We start from the raw sequence: 17,206 nt of genomic DNA, 5'->3' as shown, positions 1-17,206 counted from the left end.
TGGTAGAAGGATGGCTTATGGTTTATGGCCTACCATAAACAAAAGTTAAGGTGTATATTAATTTAATACTGAAAGTTATCTACATTTACTACTGTGACATTAAACTTAAGCTCCACTAAAAAGTATAGAGCACCTCATCGTATACTTCGTTGGCTAAGCAAGTTAATAAAAGTAATATCACATCCAGAGAAATGATGAGACATACAGAGGAGAGAACAGTAAAGAAGAAATCCACCAAACTCCCAGTAGGCTCATTCACTAAGGAGTTGGTTATTTCAAAAGACCCACGAGAACCTTAACTGCGTTATGGAGTGTGTGTGTGGGAGTGTGTGTGTGTATGAATAGACCTCTGTGTGGAACCACAGAGGCATTTGGTCATGTTTATATCCTTGTTTTTGGCCTGAGGGAATGTGTACACATTGGTGTGAGCATTTGTGTGCTTGAACTTATTAACATCTAACCGTGCCAGTAAGGTGACATGCAAGGTTTTGTGTGTGTTAGTGTGCATGTGTCTGCGGACAGAACATTTACATAAATACCAGTTCATAAGAAAATGTTGTCACCAGAACTCTGCTGAAGTTCAGAACTCTGTGTGTGCATGTGGTGAGAGTAGGAGTGGTAGGTTAATCCTAAATTTACCCTTTGTGGTTGGAGTGCTGCGGTTACATCTGGACTCAGTTTCTCTCTGCCAGTCTTGTTTTTCTTTACTACTCTTGTCACTGTCACCTCACCTGTGTTCCCCCTGCTTTTATTTACATTTTTTTCCAGATTTGGAACCTGCATTCCTCTCAAAAAGCTTTCCTGGTTTTTCCTTGGATGTCAGTGTTTGAGTCTTACCTGCTGTTTGAGCTGTTGAACCAGACTATCCTTCTCCCTCTTCAGAGCTGCGACCTCTTCCTGGGTTTTCTTCTTCTTGGACGAGGAGAGCTCCAGCAGGGCGATATTGGCGTCTTTCTCACTTATCGCTGCCAGGAGTGCCTCTTGCCTGCGCAGAGACCAATTGTGATTAGTAAAGCATTCATTTTTATTAAAATTACATCAAAAGAAAGGAAAACTGTTGCTTCACACACATTCTTAAAAGCATTTAATAACGCTCCTCGCCATAAAAAATATTATGAAATAATTTTTCACTAAGAATGTTTCAGCAGTAGTGCAGCTCCTGGTCTAGTTGTGGTGTTAATGACACTGAAAAGTTACAATGACATTACTTAAAGTTGAAACTATCTGTGGTTAATCTAGCATTGGACACAAGATGCCTCTTTGTGTCAACACAGATTAAAGCCCAGTCTTTTCCACCTGTTTCTGTTTGAATGTAGAAATTGCAGGAATAGATCACCTTAAACTCTGAACCAGTACAACTATAACCAACGGCGTGGTTGTAGACTAATTTGGGTGAAGCAACTCTTTAATTTTATGGCGAACCCATGATGTGTCAACCAGAAGAGCGCACTCATCTTAACCACACTTAAGCTCTATATATTATGAAAAAACAGGAAGACTCTTGATGGTGACTATGATGCAGAGCATGCAAACAAGAGTTTTACAGTATTGTTGCTTAGACTCACCAAAATACCAGACGCTCATTAATGCAAATATCTAATCAACCAATCATATGACAGCAACTCTGTGCATTTAGGCATGTAGACACAGTCAACACGACTTGCTGTGCAAACCAACCATCAGAATGGGGAATGAAGGTGATCGAAGTGACTTTGTATGGTTGTTTGTGCTAGACGGGCTGACATGAGAAACTGCTTACCTACTGGGATTTTCCTGCACAGGGTTTACTTAAGAATGTTCACGAAAAGATAAAATATTCAGTGAGCAGTGGTTCTCTGTACAAAAATGCCAGAGGAGAATGGCATCAATCAGGAACTCAAATAACCACTTGTTGCAATCAAGGTATGTTGAAGAGCATCAACACATCAAAGCTTAAAGCAGATGGGCTACAGCAGCAGGGGACCACACACTGAATGCATCATTTAGGCACTGGAGCCTACTTGAGTGTCTACCATGTCTATCCCTTTATGACCACAGTGTACCCATCTTCCATCAGGATAATGAACTACATTACAAAGCTCATATAATCTCAAACTGGTTTCTTAAAAATGACAATGAGTTTTCAAATGACCCACACAGCCACCAAGTCATAGTCCAATAGAGCACCTTTGAGATGTGGTGCAATGGGAGATTTACATCCTGGAAGAACTGTGTGATGCTGGAAATGGTAAATGGTCTGGTTCTTGTATAGCGATAACTTCATTCAGCTTCATTTACAAATTCATAGAAGGACTTTTTTTCTATGCTTTTTCAACGTAACTGCTTTCTATCTAACATTCATACACATTCATACTCTCATAGATGCATCAGTGTTTCCAGCACTTTGCTGAATCTATGCCACAAAGATTTTAGGCACTTGTGGAGGTAAAAGGGTGCCTAACAAACAATATGTTCCTTACAAAGTGCCAAGTGAGTCTACTTCCCATTGGTTCTTATCTGATATGTCTTTATTTTACTCATCTAACTTTTTGCACTTTTTGATTGGCTCTTCCTGCATAAACAGTTTTAAAATAAGAAGATACATGACAATGATGAAAAACTAGGGAGAAAATAGGGACAATCGTGAAAGTGCATATTTTCTAACTTGGTTGTAAACACAAAACTCCCAAGTCCCCAGTATTCCAAGAAGGGCTAAGAGCACATATTTGATATTATCTGCAATTAGCAATTATGTAAAAATGTATTTTCAAGTCTCTATATGCCTCTCTCTCCCTCCGTTTCCATACAATTCTCTAGTCCCTGTCTCCATTTCCAGCCATTTTGACTCCGTCTATCTTTCCCTCCTGCCTGGATGATCTGGTTGACAGATAGATAGCATTCCATGTGGTCGAGAAGCACCAAGCCACATCCCATTCATCCCATCAGCCACAGATTGGACAGAACCACATTCAAGGACACCCAACGTTAAGAATTCTCAAAATTCTATCTGTTTTCAGTCTAAATCGCTGCTGTTTTTTCCACAATCCCATAATGCTCCTATAAAGACTTGCCACACACAATCAAACAAGCACATGAACACATAAAAAAATGCAACGTTGCAAAAAAAAAAAACATGTAAAAAGTGGAACACATTCACTTTTCACTTTACTTTTTGTAAAAGTGTCTTTTTGCAAATACAGTTTTAAGACATTTAAATGTTAAAGTAAACTCAAAAAGAAGAACCCAGAATGCATCAACAACTCACGAATTAGGCAAAAAATGTCAAGGGTTTGGATATACAGGGAGTGCGGAATTATTAGGCAAGTTGTATTTTTGAGGAATAATTTTATTATTGAACAACAACCATGTTCTCAATGAACCCAAAAACTCATTAATATCAAAGCTGAATGTTTTTGGAAGTAGTTTTTAGTTTTAGCTATTTTAGGGGGATATCTGTGTGTGCAGGTGACTATTACTGTGCATAATTATTAGGCAACTTAACAAAAAACAAATATATACCCATTTCAATTATTTATTTTTACCAGTGACACCAATATAACATCTCCACATTCACAAATATACATTTCTGGCATTCAAAAACAAAACAAAAACAAATCAGCGACCAATATAGCCACCTTTCTTTGCAAGGACACTCAAGTTTTTCTTGAAGGATGCAGACTTCTTCCTGTACCACTGCTTGAAGAAGGTGTCTTCCAGGAACTGGCAGTAGGACTGGGAGTTGAGCTTGACTCCATCCCCAACCCGAAAAGGCCCCACAAGCTCATCTTTGATGATACCAGCCCAAACCAGTACTCCACCTCCACCTTGCTGGCGTCTGAGTCGGACTGGAGCTCTCTGCCCTTTACCAATCCAGCCACGGGCCCATCCATCTAGCCCATCAAGACTCACTCTCATTTCATCAGTCCATAAAACCTTAGACAAATCAGTCTTGAGATATTTCTTGGCCCAGTCTTGACGTTTCAGCTTGTGTGTCTTGTTCAGTGGTGGTCGTCTTTCAGCCTTTCTTACCTTGGCCATGTCTCTGAGTATTGCACACCTTGTGCTTTTGGGCACTCCAGTGATGTTGCAGCTCTGAAATATGGCCAAACTGGTGGCAAGTGGCATCTTGGCAGCTGCACGCTTGACTTTTCTCAGTTCATGGGCAGTTATTTTGCGCCTTGGTTTTTCCACACGCTTCTTGCGACCCTGTTGACTATTTTGAATGAAACGCTTGATTGTTCGATGATCACGCTTCAGAAGCTTTGCAATTTTGAGACTGCTGCATCCCTCTGCAAGATATCTCACTATTTTTGACTTTTCTGAGCCTGTAAAGTCCTTCTTTTGACCCATTTTGCCAAAGGAAAGGACGTTGCCTAATAATTATGCACACCTGATATAGGCTGTTGATGTTATTAGACCACACCCCTTCTCATTACAGCGATGCACATCACCTAATATGCTTAATTGGTAGTAGGCTTTTGAGCCTATACAGCTTGGAGTAAGACAACATGCATGAAGAGGATGAAGTGGACAAAATACTCATTTGCCTAATAATTCTGCACTCCCTGTATTAGACTTGAAGTGAAATTGGTAATTGGTTTTCTGAGGGATGTGCTAGAAAACGGCAGCTCCAGCTTTTTCCAGATTCCACAGGGCACCTTTAGTGGTCTTATAGAGTCCATCGTTTAGCAGTTCAGAGCTTTTTTGGCAACACGTGAAAAAGTAACAGCATATTTGGCAGAGATGTTCATAATGTTTGAGCCAAAGCACAGAAATCCACGCTGATGCAGACAGAGGTATAATTTATTAGCATTTTTTAGATTCCATTTCTGAGCGCTTTTTCTCTTTACTCAACACGCAATTAAACCCTCCCTCTCACCCTGTCACATACACACAGAGAGATACAGCGGTGCAACAAGGAATGCAGTGATGAGGGTGTCTAAATGAAGACAGATTACATGTTTAGACTGTGTGAAGACCCACAGATTCTTTGGTCAACCTCATGGACCAAACTGTCAGTGTACAAATGTCCTATCATGCATCTAAACTGACAGGGGAAGCTGGGACATGGGTCGGTAGATTAATTTCCTGGCCAAATTAGGTGCTGTCAGGTATCCCAGTGTTTAATAATAAAATGAGTTATTTGAATATTTTGGGGGTTTTTTTTGTTTTTAGTGATAGAGGGAGGGAGGGAGATCAAAGACCTACAGGTGAAGATCAAACACTACAAACTAGGGACAAATATCATTTGGATATGTTTGATGCCTTAATTATTTGCAGCATATTTACTGATAACTCTGTAAGTAAAAATGTCATTTGCATGTATTAGTGTTTCATTTTATGTTATGAGCCATGAGAAGACCTGCTGATATTAGAAATAACTAAAATTCTTATTATGATATGAAATTTAAAATAAAGAGCAATCAGTGAACTATATGAGATTGATATTTAGTCCCATTTATGCCAGTTAAACATTAATGTATTGCTTTTCTTTATCCTCCTAAGACCCGCACTCTTTCATGGCATGTATTTTTAATTTCTCTTTGCTATTTGGGCTGATTGGGGCCTGATGAATGTAAAAACAAAGAATTATGTTTTTTGGTTTTTTTTAACCTGATTTTTGTTTCTGAGAAAAATTAGATGCACATATGAGGACACTCGCTTTAAATTTCGATAGAACAGTGGTAGTATAACGTCCTCGTAAGTATAGCAATATTTAGTATTTTGGTCTAGACAACCCAAAATGTGATATCCACATATGTGGATGCCAGGTCCTAGGAGTTTAAGGTTTTTATACCACACTACGCATCATGCAATCAAAAAAATAAGCGTCTTTAACTCTATGAAATACTTTTCCTTGCTATTACTAAGAATGGTCTTTTTCTTCGTCTGTGAGCCAATCAATTAAATACTTTTTATACAAACATTAGCACATGGACTTTTTCATTCCAGACTGTGAGACACTGGAACAGTCTCACAGTCTTTCCCCTTTCCTTTTATACAAACACCGGTACACAGATTCTGACTCACACGTATGCAGAGAGGCTAATGGAACATTACTCTTGTTAAAGCTAACAGTGCGTCTAGTTTTATACCATATCTGAGGGTTACCTGCCAGCACAAGGCGCTTATAAACCCCTGGTGATAAAATGATATTTATTCCAGATGCACTTGTCTCATTCTGGGCCTCTCTGTGGCTCTCCCTTCTTCTCCGTCTGACACACACACACACACACACACACACACACTCTATGCTTGACATTCCCAGCTAAGCACATGCTTATGACAACTGATGGTTGTGGCTACTGCTATTGCTATGTAATTGTTAAAGACAACTGTTTCGAGTGCAGCACTCTTTTGCCGAATCTTTGGATGATTCTACTGTGAAGGGGCACTTAAAACATAGTACGCTCTTGCCACTGTTGGCAATCTGTCCTTATCATTAAAAATAACAAAGACAACGGAGCCAGCACATTGTGGAGGAAAGGGTCCCAGTGGACGTGCAGCCTTAGATCTGTAACTCCCCTTTCAAGTCTTTCCGAAGCAACAGGATGGAGGAAGGTCTGCTAACAAAGAATAATATCTTGTTAAAGAGGTTAGTTCTTTAATACTGTAAGTTTTCCATTTTGGAATACACCTTTTGGATTAAATCCTATGGTAATTTTACACTAAACGTCTCAGTGACTACTTGACGTTGTGTTGGCAGTAGTGTATATATACACACGGTATCTGTCATAGGATTTTGTGTTGATGAGCTCTTTTCTCTGTCTGTTAAGCCAACAAAAGCACTGTATCAGAAAAACACATTCCTTGTTATTTATTTCAATATCACTGCTGTGATGGTGCAGTGGGTGAACCAAAAAAGATTTGCCATTGAAATAACATCATATATAACATGCTGATGAGACAACTTAATAATATTCTCACAGCTAGATTCCTGAAAGATTATTGTTGGATGGAATAAGCTCCATCCCATAATTCATTAGCTTGCTGAAGCACCTTAACAGGCCAAGCTTTGGACAGCTGGCCTCTCATTTGACACAACTGAGGATACTTTGAAATACAGAGGAGTTCATAGCTGACTCTGTCAAGGCTCGGCTGTGTGGCAGGCAGGAGGAGGACCCAAACGCAAAACTCACAGACACGGAGATGAACTCAAAATCACAGCTTTAATGCTGGAGTGGCCGAACATAGGAAATACAAAACTAAACTGGGAAAAGTAAACTAACATACGCAGAGACACAGGGAGATCCACACAACATGAGGGACGACGTCACGCTGAACAGAGGGAGACGCAGACAGAAATACACAGAGGGTTAACGAGGGGAGTGGGAACACAGGTGACACTGATAATCATAACGAGACAGGGTAGGGTGAACTGAACACTGACGGGAGAGGTGAAACAGGAAGTACAGAGGAGAGAGAGCACGAGTAGAACACCAACGTAACGGGCAGGGGAGACACGGAATAAACACGAAAGGGGACGAGGGCTCATAAATACATAGAGGGCACACAGGGGGAAGAGAGAGCACGGGGAGAACTTAGACATAATGGGCAGGGGAAGCATGGAATAAAACATAAGGAGAGACGAGGGCTCACAGATACACAGAGGGGCACACAGGGAGACATGAAGGGCAAGGGATCAAAACTAGAAGCCATAAAATAAAATCACACACAAGTACAATAATACGAAAATCACAAAGAACTAAAAACGCTGGGTCAGGAGACCCAGGACCGTGACAGACTCAGTGACTGCAAGGTGACCAAACAAGCCTAAATCATCACCCGTCCACCACCATTTAATATCAAGTGTTTGTGCTGATACACTGTGTTTGGTATTTGCTAAATGTGATGCTGTGCATTATGGCCAATCATCTGCACTTTGGTCACATCTGTCCAAAGAACATTGTTCCGGAAGTTCTCTGGTGTAAACTTTTTAGAGTGAAGGGTTTTAGAGTGAAGATCTCTTGGAAACTTTCTAAGCATATTTGTTCATTCTTTTCTTTAATTGTACCGTTATGAACTTCAACATTTAACATGCTAACTGAGGCCAGTAAAGTCTGAGATGTAGCTTTTGGGTTTTTTCTGCAGTTCGTCTGAGCATTGCACGGTCTGACCTTGGGGTGAATTTGCTGGGACGTCCACTCCTGCAATTGTATTAATATACTCCTAAATGCTCCAGATCAGCAAATTGCCAAAACGAATGCTTGTATAGAGGTGCTGGCATTTGCTGTTAATTGATTAATGAAGTGCATTTGATTAGGAGCACCTGGCTGTTACTTAGATTCTTAAATTCCTACCAGTAAAGTCTGATTAGTCTGGTCCCATGATTACTTTCTTTTCCACATGACATGAGAAACACTGAAAAACACTAAAAACTATTCCAATGATAAGTTTACTGAGTTGTCATCGTAAATTCACACATACTGGTCCACCTGCCCGTTTTTCCCCCCACATCCTATCGCCAGACAAGGGATCAGATTTACTAAGCAGAAAAAAATGAGGGTGAGACTGTAACTGGAAACAAAAAAAGCACAGATTTCAATGGAAAGTTCTGGGGCTCATCTACTAATGTGCAAAATGATGACACAGCTTGGAACTTGTACTCGGACAAATATAACGTAGGAGCTGTATTTATGTTTTCTTGGGGGAAAAAAACATGACAGCGCAGACCACAGAGAGGCAGAAGAATGAGATGTTTTCTGTGGTAGAAATTGCAGGTGTCAGTGGAGGAAGTAAATAGCAACTGCTGCTAAAAAAAAACAAAAAAACCTCATAATTGCAATGTCCATTCTGCTCACAGAAGGAATATCTGAAATTCACTGAGGTCAGTGAGGGCAAGGTAAATGGAGTCTACAGGGGAACGTGTATTCCATTGACGAAATTTATAAGACAGCATGAACAGTAAGGAGATGCACAAAGTAGATGTCACATTTATAGAATACCATAAACCTGAATCTGACTGGTAGCCTACATTTGCTCTACTTCTATGTTTTCTTATTGTTTTTTCTTTTACACCATCAGGAATTGTATACACACACACATACACTTACACACTTTATCAATATTTCTTACTGCAGATGATGACGTATAATTCACCTAAATCCCCTCTCCCCAGATTTAGCCTGAAACTCTCACAAACACAAGCCACAAAAATAACTTCTGTCCACACCTTTCCATCACTACCTTTTCACTCTGTAAATCCCGACAGTAGCTTTCAGTGCCAAAGAGCTTCGGTCTAGTCCAGGAACTGATTTACTGTCTTCTCAAAAAACATTTGCCAGTGGTCACTTCAATATAATTTTATGTGTAAATTTATGGTCATGGAAAATAAATCATGGTTAAAGTTAGAGACATATAACAATGGGAAAAAATTAAATACATGATATATGCAAGACAGGCTGGAGTAGGAAAATATATTTATTACTCCAACAACTGCAGCTGCGTGATGGCATGCAGGCTTTGCAACCAGATTGAGGTTGCTTGTGACAATGACCACCACCCTTATCCACCACCTCGCTATATTGGACAGCCTTCTTATCATAAAGGGATGTAAACTGTTGGGAATTGTCAACTATCGGTGTAATTCATTGGCCAGGAAATGCTGACTAAAGATTCCAGTCCTACAAACAGTCCATATGTTTTCATTTAAGCTTTTTACAAGTTATTAACAAGTTTCCATCTAAAATTTCTCTCACTTATTCTCTATCAGTACTCCCCACCCACACTGCAGCTCTCGTTTCCATCATTTCCTTTCCCTCATCCTTCACCACTCGTGCTATCTCTCTGTCTGTAAAGAAGACTGGAGGAATTCTTTCCGTCATTTGGCGGTCGTGTGCCATGATGTCATCGCTGTGGCGACAAGGCAGACAGTAAGCAGATATACACAAATGCACCAGGCACCTGACCCCAGCCCCAACACACACACAAACACACACAGGGGCTCTCTCCTTTCTAAAACCACTTAAGGCCCCTCACTTTATCACAAACCCTAATGCCTGGTCTTAGATCACTCGCATTTTTCTACACACACACTAAAGCAGCTTCCCATGTACGCTGCATTATCTCTTCATGCTGTTGCCCTTTAATGCAATCTGCCATGTGTATATGTGTGTTTGTGCCTATACTACTGCATTGGTATTTTGTGTAAGGGTGTATGTGCATGCTCACAGGCTCTCTGTGTGTATTCAAAGCCTTATTCCTTGCATTAGTGTCTATATGACTGAAGTGTGTGTATGTGTGTGTGCCCCTGTGTCTGTAAAGTAGATTCAGTGCAGTGTGATACTGGCCAGTCTCTTTCAAAGACAAACACAGAGCTATTTTAGAAATAATCCCCGTTCTCTGTTCTCTGTTTCCGACTGAACAAAAAAGCTCTCCATTGTTTTCTGTGACACTGTCTGCTCTGGTTACCCTCGAGGCTGCTTGCGGGACGCCAGAGTTAACCCCTGTATTACGCGGTGCGTGTCAAGCACTGTGATGGGACGTTTTCTTTAAAAAAAAAAAACAATATTCATGAATTGTTAAGACTTTTTAATCGCACTTAAACTTTGATATAGTTTTTAGTTTTTTCTCCCCCTGGTGCATAGTACTCCCCGCAAAACCAGCTCGACCCCTACTTGACCAGTGTTGAGAAATAAGTGAGTTTCGAGGTAAGCAAAAACAGCAAATTCACTTAGCTGGCGACTGGGGATTCGGAAAAATATGTTAATTACACTCTATAATCACGTTAACCATCAGTGCTTTGGTTCTCTTTAAACAAAAGCAGACAGGAAAGTTTTGAAAACAGCGAAACAAAGAAAATCAAACTCATTCCAATCTCCACAAACTGAGATAATTCTTATTATTTATAGAATTTATGTAGCAGTTAAAGGACTGTGTCTGCTCTCCATTAACCCTGTAGATCTGCCCATGCCACTTCTGAGCTGCTTCACCAGAAGATGAAAGAAGTTAGAGAATTACAAATTTGTGAGCTGGTTTCTGTTTTATAGGCTGAAGAGATGCCTTAAAATATATCCAACTGCATTGCATAGAACGGAGCTTTTTTTGGTTTTTTATCTAACCAACCAATAAGATGAGTCGATCAGGCCAAAGGAACCAATTTAGATGCTCCAGATAAACTAGAGCAAAAGCTGGCAAACTAAAGTCGACAGCATTGCTATAAAACTTCAACTTCTTACTTCAGCTTCGATACAAATTTGTCTGGGGAAAAAGAAATATATGATCAAACCTTTATCAGGTGTTCTTTTTCTCAAATTTTCCTTATTGTGGTCTATGTGTCAGGGCATAAAATGTGTAAATGTGCTCATTTTGAGCCCTGCTGTAAAAAGAGGGCACTGCAGTGATGAACAGTGTAGTTTCACAGCAAGGTCCTGCTTGTAGGTAGTTTGAACCCAGGACCATCTTGCTATGAGGTGACAGTGGCTACTGAAAAAGACTAGGGCGCCTTTCTGTGTGTAGTTTTGTATGTTGTCCCTGGGTACTCCAGCAGTCCAACAACACATGTTAGGTTGACTGGTGATTATAAACTTGCTGTAGATGTGAATGGTAGTCTGTCTCTCTGTTTTAGCCCTGTAATAGACTGCTGACGTGAACAGGCTATATCCTACTGGGGTAGGCTCCAGCTTCCCTGTGATCCTGTATTGGATAAGGAATTAAGACAATCAAGTGCTATGGATATTTTGTTTTTAACAGACACGTATAAGGTACTAATTGGATAGGCTTAGATCACACTTAGACACATCACACTGAAGAACATAAATTAACCCTGGAGAACCAATGGGGTCAGAGCCGACCCCATTGGTTCTCCAGGGTTAAAAAAATTTCAGACCTTACCAACTTAGCTTGAAGGTGACTTTAGAGAAAAATTGACACATGAAATTTGGAAATTGTGTGAACAGGCATACCATTAACTAATGATAAAAAATCCAGTTTCCTGCTTTTTCTCTTTTGTGCCAACCCGTTCTCACTCCCAAAGCGTAAAATTTTACGCTAGGTGACAAATCGTCAACATATTACGTTTTCGGCTACCCACCACGTTCCTAAATGACGACCTCGGAAAAATGAGGAAATATGAGAACCGTATGGACTCAATCTACACATGTTCGCTCTTTTTCTTCAAATCGCTTAGAAACACGCTATTTAACATCATTACAGTCCTGGTTAAGGTCAGGAAAAAGGTTATGGTTAGGCCTAGAGATAAGGTTAGGTTTAGGGCTGGAATACAACGCCGAAGGTCTCCTTTCGCGTTCCTCAGGAACACCGCGGGACGTGACAAAACGTCGGCATGTTACGCCTCGGGAGTGAGAATGGGCTGTTTGTGCATGAGGAAGAAACAGGGAAGCAGCGAAGGGGCAAAAGATTGGCTGTGATATTTTTGTTTAATGTCAGCTAAAAGATAATTTTTTACAAAGAGGAGAGTGCAAAGTAGAAATGAGAAGAATAAAGCTGTCTGTCAGTTGTGGCTAACAACACGTGAACTCACACATATTGTGCAAACAGACACACAGAAACAGAGGTAGTGCTAAGATGTTGATTGGAGAAATCTGCGATAGAGAAAGGAAAAAAAAGACTTCCTCGTTTTTGTTTTTTAAACCTTTGCTGATACGCTTTTAGCTCTGTTTCCGACAATCCTCGCATGCATAAGCACATCTCTTTGGTTGGTTCTGCTGCTGATGACTGTGCATAATCTAATTGTACGTGAGGATGTAAAATTAATAGATTTCTCCTCTTTCTCTCTCTCTCTCTCTCTCTCACACACACACACACACACACACACACACACACACACACACACACACACACAGTTTCTGGGTCTCCTGAGTGGGTAGTATTTCTCTCCCAGCTGACAACTTCTGTCCTGCGGCGGACAACCAGCAAGTAGACAACTCATCTGCTTCAAGCCCAGCTCCCTCACTTTCTCTGCCTCTCTCTCTTACACACACACACACACACACACACACACACACACACACACACACACACACACACACACACACACACACACACACACACACCATACATTAAATATATACAGCCAGATTTATATCTGACATGGAGTTAATAGTTCCTGTAACGCAAGCCTTTGCTCCACTTTGCCCTCTGCTCTTAGACTGCACTGCAGTACACTACACAAACTCCCAAACACAAACACTCTGCTTTATAACCCTACAAGAGAAAACACAGTGCAACGAACGCACACATCGGAGCAGGTTTTATGAAACATTTGTTACTACTGGCCTGCCATGTGTGGACCATCAAAGTTAAGCCAATAAATCTCTGGTTTATAGTAAACTATTTACTGTAGCGCTCTCCTGCAGAAGGGCCAACACAAAGTTTCACTTCACCACATTATACAACTGAGGTTATTAGGGAAAATTATCGACACCTACCGACGTGGTAATGTGCGATCAAAACTTTGAAACAGTTCTCTAGGGCTGCAATAAACACATCAAAGGGATAACGCTATGCTGAAAAGGCAGAAGAATGATAAAATGATTATCGGGAATTACAGCTGAGAATGGCCTCGAAGCTTTAATTCAATGCCAAAATCCAAATCCTGTTTACTGATCTGGAAAACATACGTTTTTATCAAGCCTATAAAAACTGAGAAAAATAATAATGAGTGAAAAAATTATCCGCTTGCCGTCAGCACAGCAGCCAGAGCCTGATTTGGTAGAGACTTTGTTTTATGTTTGACTGACGCTGCCTAGATTAAAGTAGCCCGATGTATAACAACACAGTGAGAACAGCAGGATTTTTTGGGCAAGAACTTTTTGAGAGCAGAGTCTGTGTCTTAAACTATAATGGAAGTGGGTCAGAGATGCTGGACATGAATAATTTAGCATGGAGAGAGAAGACGGGATGAGAGACCATCTGAGGCAAGTGTTAGGGAAATAGGTTAAAGCTGGTGCATAGGATATCTGTGTGTGTGTGTGCTTGAGTGTTTGAGAGGGAGAGAAAAGCTCCCCTCAAGGAGCTGTTGTACATCAGAGAGGCTTAAAAAAAAAGACAGCGAGATGGCAAACACACTCACACACACACATACACAGCATTGACAGGGAAGGGAATAAAATAACTGGAGGATTTGGAGGGAAAACAAATCAAAGAGACGTGAAGAAGGAGAGGCAGGGAAGCAGACACAGGAAAGGGAGGTAGAGAGACAAAGGAAGTAAGAGGGGAAGAGAGAGCAAGACGGAGAGAAGGGCAGGTGGGACTACTGCATGACAGAATGAGGATCTGTTCTTGACATATTCCCCCCTTTTTCTCGCTCCCTTTTTTCCCTCTAAAAAAACTTCTCCCGCTCCCTCACCTCTCTTTCTCTTTGTCTGTCGCTCAGACGCTCGCACACACACACTTAAAAACACACACTGTGACTAATAAGAAAAGTGTAAAAATGCATTATCTATGGTGTGCGGGAGTTTGCTCTTCCCATGAGACCACACACACACACACACACACACACACACACACACACACACACACACACACACACACACACACACACAAACACAGAAACACACAAAGAAGTGTGACAAAGCTGCAGCTTTGTGCTCACTGTGGTTCTTTACAGTAAATCCATTTCTATGCTTAGCTACTGAGACCAAGACATCTGCTTACAATCTGTCAGCACAAACTCACTCCTGCCATATTAACCAGTGAAAGTAATGGACACCTGTGAGTCCCACATGTTCACTGAAGTGCAATTTATCTTATGACTACGTAAGAGTAACTGAAATCTTTCGGCTGATCTTTATCGGCGTCATACAACGCTACTGCGTGTCAGTGGATTAAGGGGAAGTAGACGGAGGTTGGATGCAACTTTCACATCTTCTAATCCATGGCTCTCGAAGGTTTGATGAATGACTACCACTTCTGGAAGCTAGCTTGTGATGGAGGGCTTTACAGGAAAAATGTGCATGTCGAACACTTTATTGTCCAGAGGCGGGTGGTTAATGTTGCTAATTGTCCTCTTTGGACTGGTTTGAAGATTTTGAATCGTTAGTGAGAAGACTGATACATTTCCTGACCCTTGATGTAATTGTCTGTGCACTTTTTCTTTGCCATTTCACTACATCAACTATGCTTGGGCTAAATATATTACAGTACTTTATGGGCAACATAATGTGCTATCAGAGGTGGTCATTGGCCAATAGACCACACTTAGAATACTCATCTTCTAATAACACCTTAAAAACCAAAATACCCTGATCTTCAAATCACGCCGACATTCATAGATATTTACAGACAAGTGACGACTGAGCTGACACCTGCTGCACACAGAGGGAGCCTGCCCTTCAGCAGACAACCCATGTTGTAATTAGAGCGTAACAAGCATTCAGTTAAACTCCATCACTGGCTGTAGAGCTTGAACGCCGGCCGTGTAGCACATTAAACTCTCTTGTGGCGCACCGTGCACAAAAACACACACATGGCTGTTCTTTTTTTGTTTTGCATCAAACCTTTGCCCTTCATTTCATGGTGCCTATCTTCATTCATCAGCACGATTATGGGCAATTTTATTGATTTTGATATTGATCTTCATTTTCTAAAGATAGCATCCATGCTGCCTAATCAACATCACATGATGGTTACTACACTGTCATCCCTGTTTTAGTGAAGTCCCTTTTCCTAAACAGCTCACTCAGGGCCATAAGATAATTAATGCAGTGAGAATTCTTTGTAAAGAAAACTATTTTAACTAGCAGTGAAAAATGTGCACACTTATGTCTGCATTCTTTAATTTGTTAAATACGAAAAAATGATAGCACTATATAAAATTATAATTATACATTTGCAGCTTTTTCTTATTATACAATATTTGAAATTGGAAAAAAAAAACTACTACTACCTACTACATTTTCAGAAATATTTGTGGGTGTTTTCTTGTTTGTTTGTTTTTTGTACTACTTGAACACTAAAGTGGCCCTCCAATGAGATGACAGCGCCAGCAGTGGCCCACAGCTCATTCGATTTTCAGACCCCTGTTTTAGAGCATTGGTTAGTGAAAGGAGACTGACTGTTTTCCTGGTTATGACTGTTTAAGAGCCTCCATGATTTCTCAGTGGATTTCAATTCTCATTAATTTGTGCAAAAAAAGCCAGCCAGTGACAAGAATGCATCACTTTGTTTCTCAGCTACAACATTGCTGATGTTTTGGTTTAGTAGACAAAAAACTGTGCTCATTACAGTGAACTACAGTGAATTAATGTGTCTATTTAGTTTGACAACAGTATATATAACATGTAGAGGCTAATACTTCATATTTGTGACTGAACTTTACTTTCTACAGAAGCAAAAACGCTATTTTTAGATTTATGCGGCGCAACACTAAACACAGCTGCTATTTCTTTACATTAGAATCAAATTAAAAATTTTTTTTTATCATCTTTCAATGTGAATCTTGCTCACAAAACTAAGAAAAGGCAAAACTCAAACAATGATTAAAGCTATTTCACTTTGAAATATAACCCATTGTTCCCATTTCCATCATTTTATTTCAGTTAACAATCACTTTACTGCGAGCCAGCTTTGCCAAAAAGGAGGGAAAAGTCTGAAAAGAAAATGTTATCATTACATTACAAATATTCATTATACCTATAGTTTAACCCTGATTACAAAGTTGAATCATCAAACTATTTTGGTCAATTTTTAGCTTCATCTGAAGCTGACTGGTTTGTCACTGGTTTGTTCGGTTCTCCTCTGCCGGTCTTATACTGCACTTTTATTATTCCCAGAATAGAAATGAAATCGTCTGGCACTTCCAACATACAATCAGAGGCTTTGAAAGAATCCACGTTTTGTTTTCTGTTTTTCGATACGTTTTCTCTCTTCATCACTCCCTCTCTCTCTTTAATTGCTGTTTAATGATCTGTTTGATGGCCTGGCACACGCAACCTGTAATCAGCCTGAGGAAAAGAGGCAACTTTAGGTTTTGCCGCATCCTTTTTTCCTTTATCTGTTTTTCCTCTCCACTTGTTTCTTTTAGCTGTAATCTCCCTGTTATAAATATAACCCCCCCCCCCCCCAACTGAGTTTAATTCAAAGAATTGGGCTACATGTCCGAAAAAATGTAGTAACAAAGCGTACATGATGCCAGCGACATGAAAGTAAACATTCACTGGTTTACAAGGATTCTTTTGTTTTTAGAAAATCAAATAAAAACAAAAACAAAAGAACACAACTTCTGAGTGAAGCGTGTCTTTTATTGTCTCTAGTTTACCGATTCAAA

The 17,206-nt window shown here is 40.2% G+C and overlaps 1 protein-coding gene across 11 annotated transcripts in view; it reads right to left on the bottom strand.

The window, feature by feature from the left end:
• LOC309692481 (ELKS/Rab6-interacting/CAST family member 1-like) overlaps positions 1-17,206 on the bottom strand; it is a 152,280-nt gene that overhangs the window by 39,513 nt on the left and 95,561 nt on the right. For all 11 annotated transcript variants that reach the window (XM_082511042.1, XM_082511032.1, XM_082511036.1 and 8 more), the window contains one exon: positions 838-985. In XM_082511042.1, coding sequence (XP_082367168.1) covers positions 838-985 — 148 coding nt within the window. The remainder of the gene's footprint in view (positions 1-837; positions 986-17,206) is intronic.

The sequence above is a fragment of the Aulonocara stuartgranti genome (genome assembly GCF_965226115.1).
Source record: "Aulonocara stuartgranti genome assembly, chromosome: 17".
Classification (NCBI taxonomy): domain Eukaryota; kingdom Metazoa; phylum Chordata; class Actinopteri; order Cichliformes; family Cichlidae; genus Aulonocara; species Aulonocara stuartgranti.
Note: the sequence above shows the minus strand (reverse complement) of the source record. Positions and strands in the feature narration are given on the sequence as shown.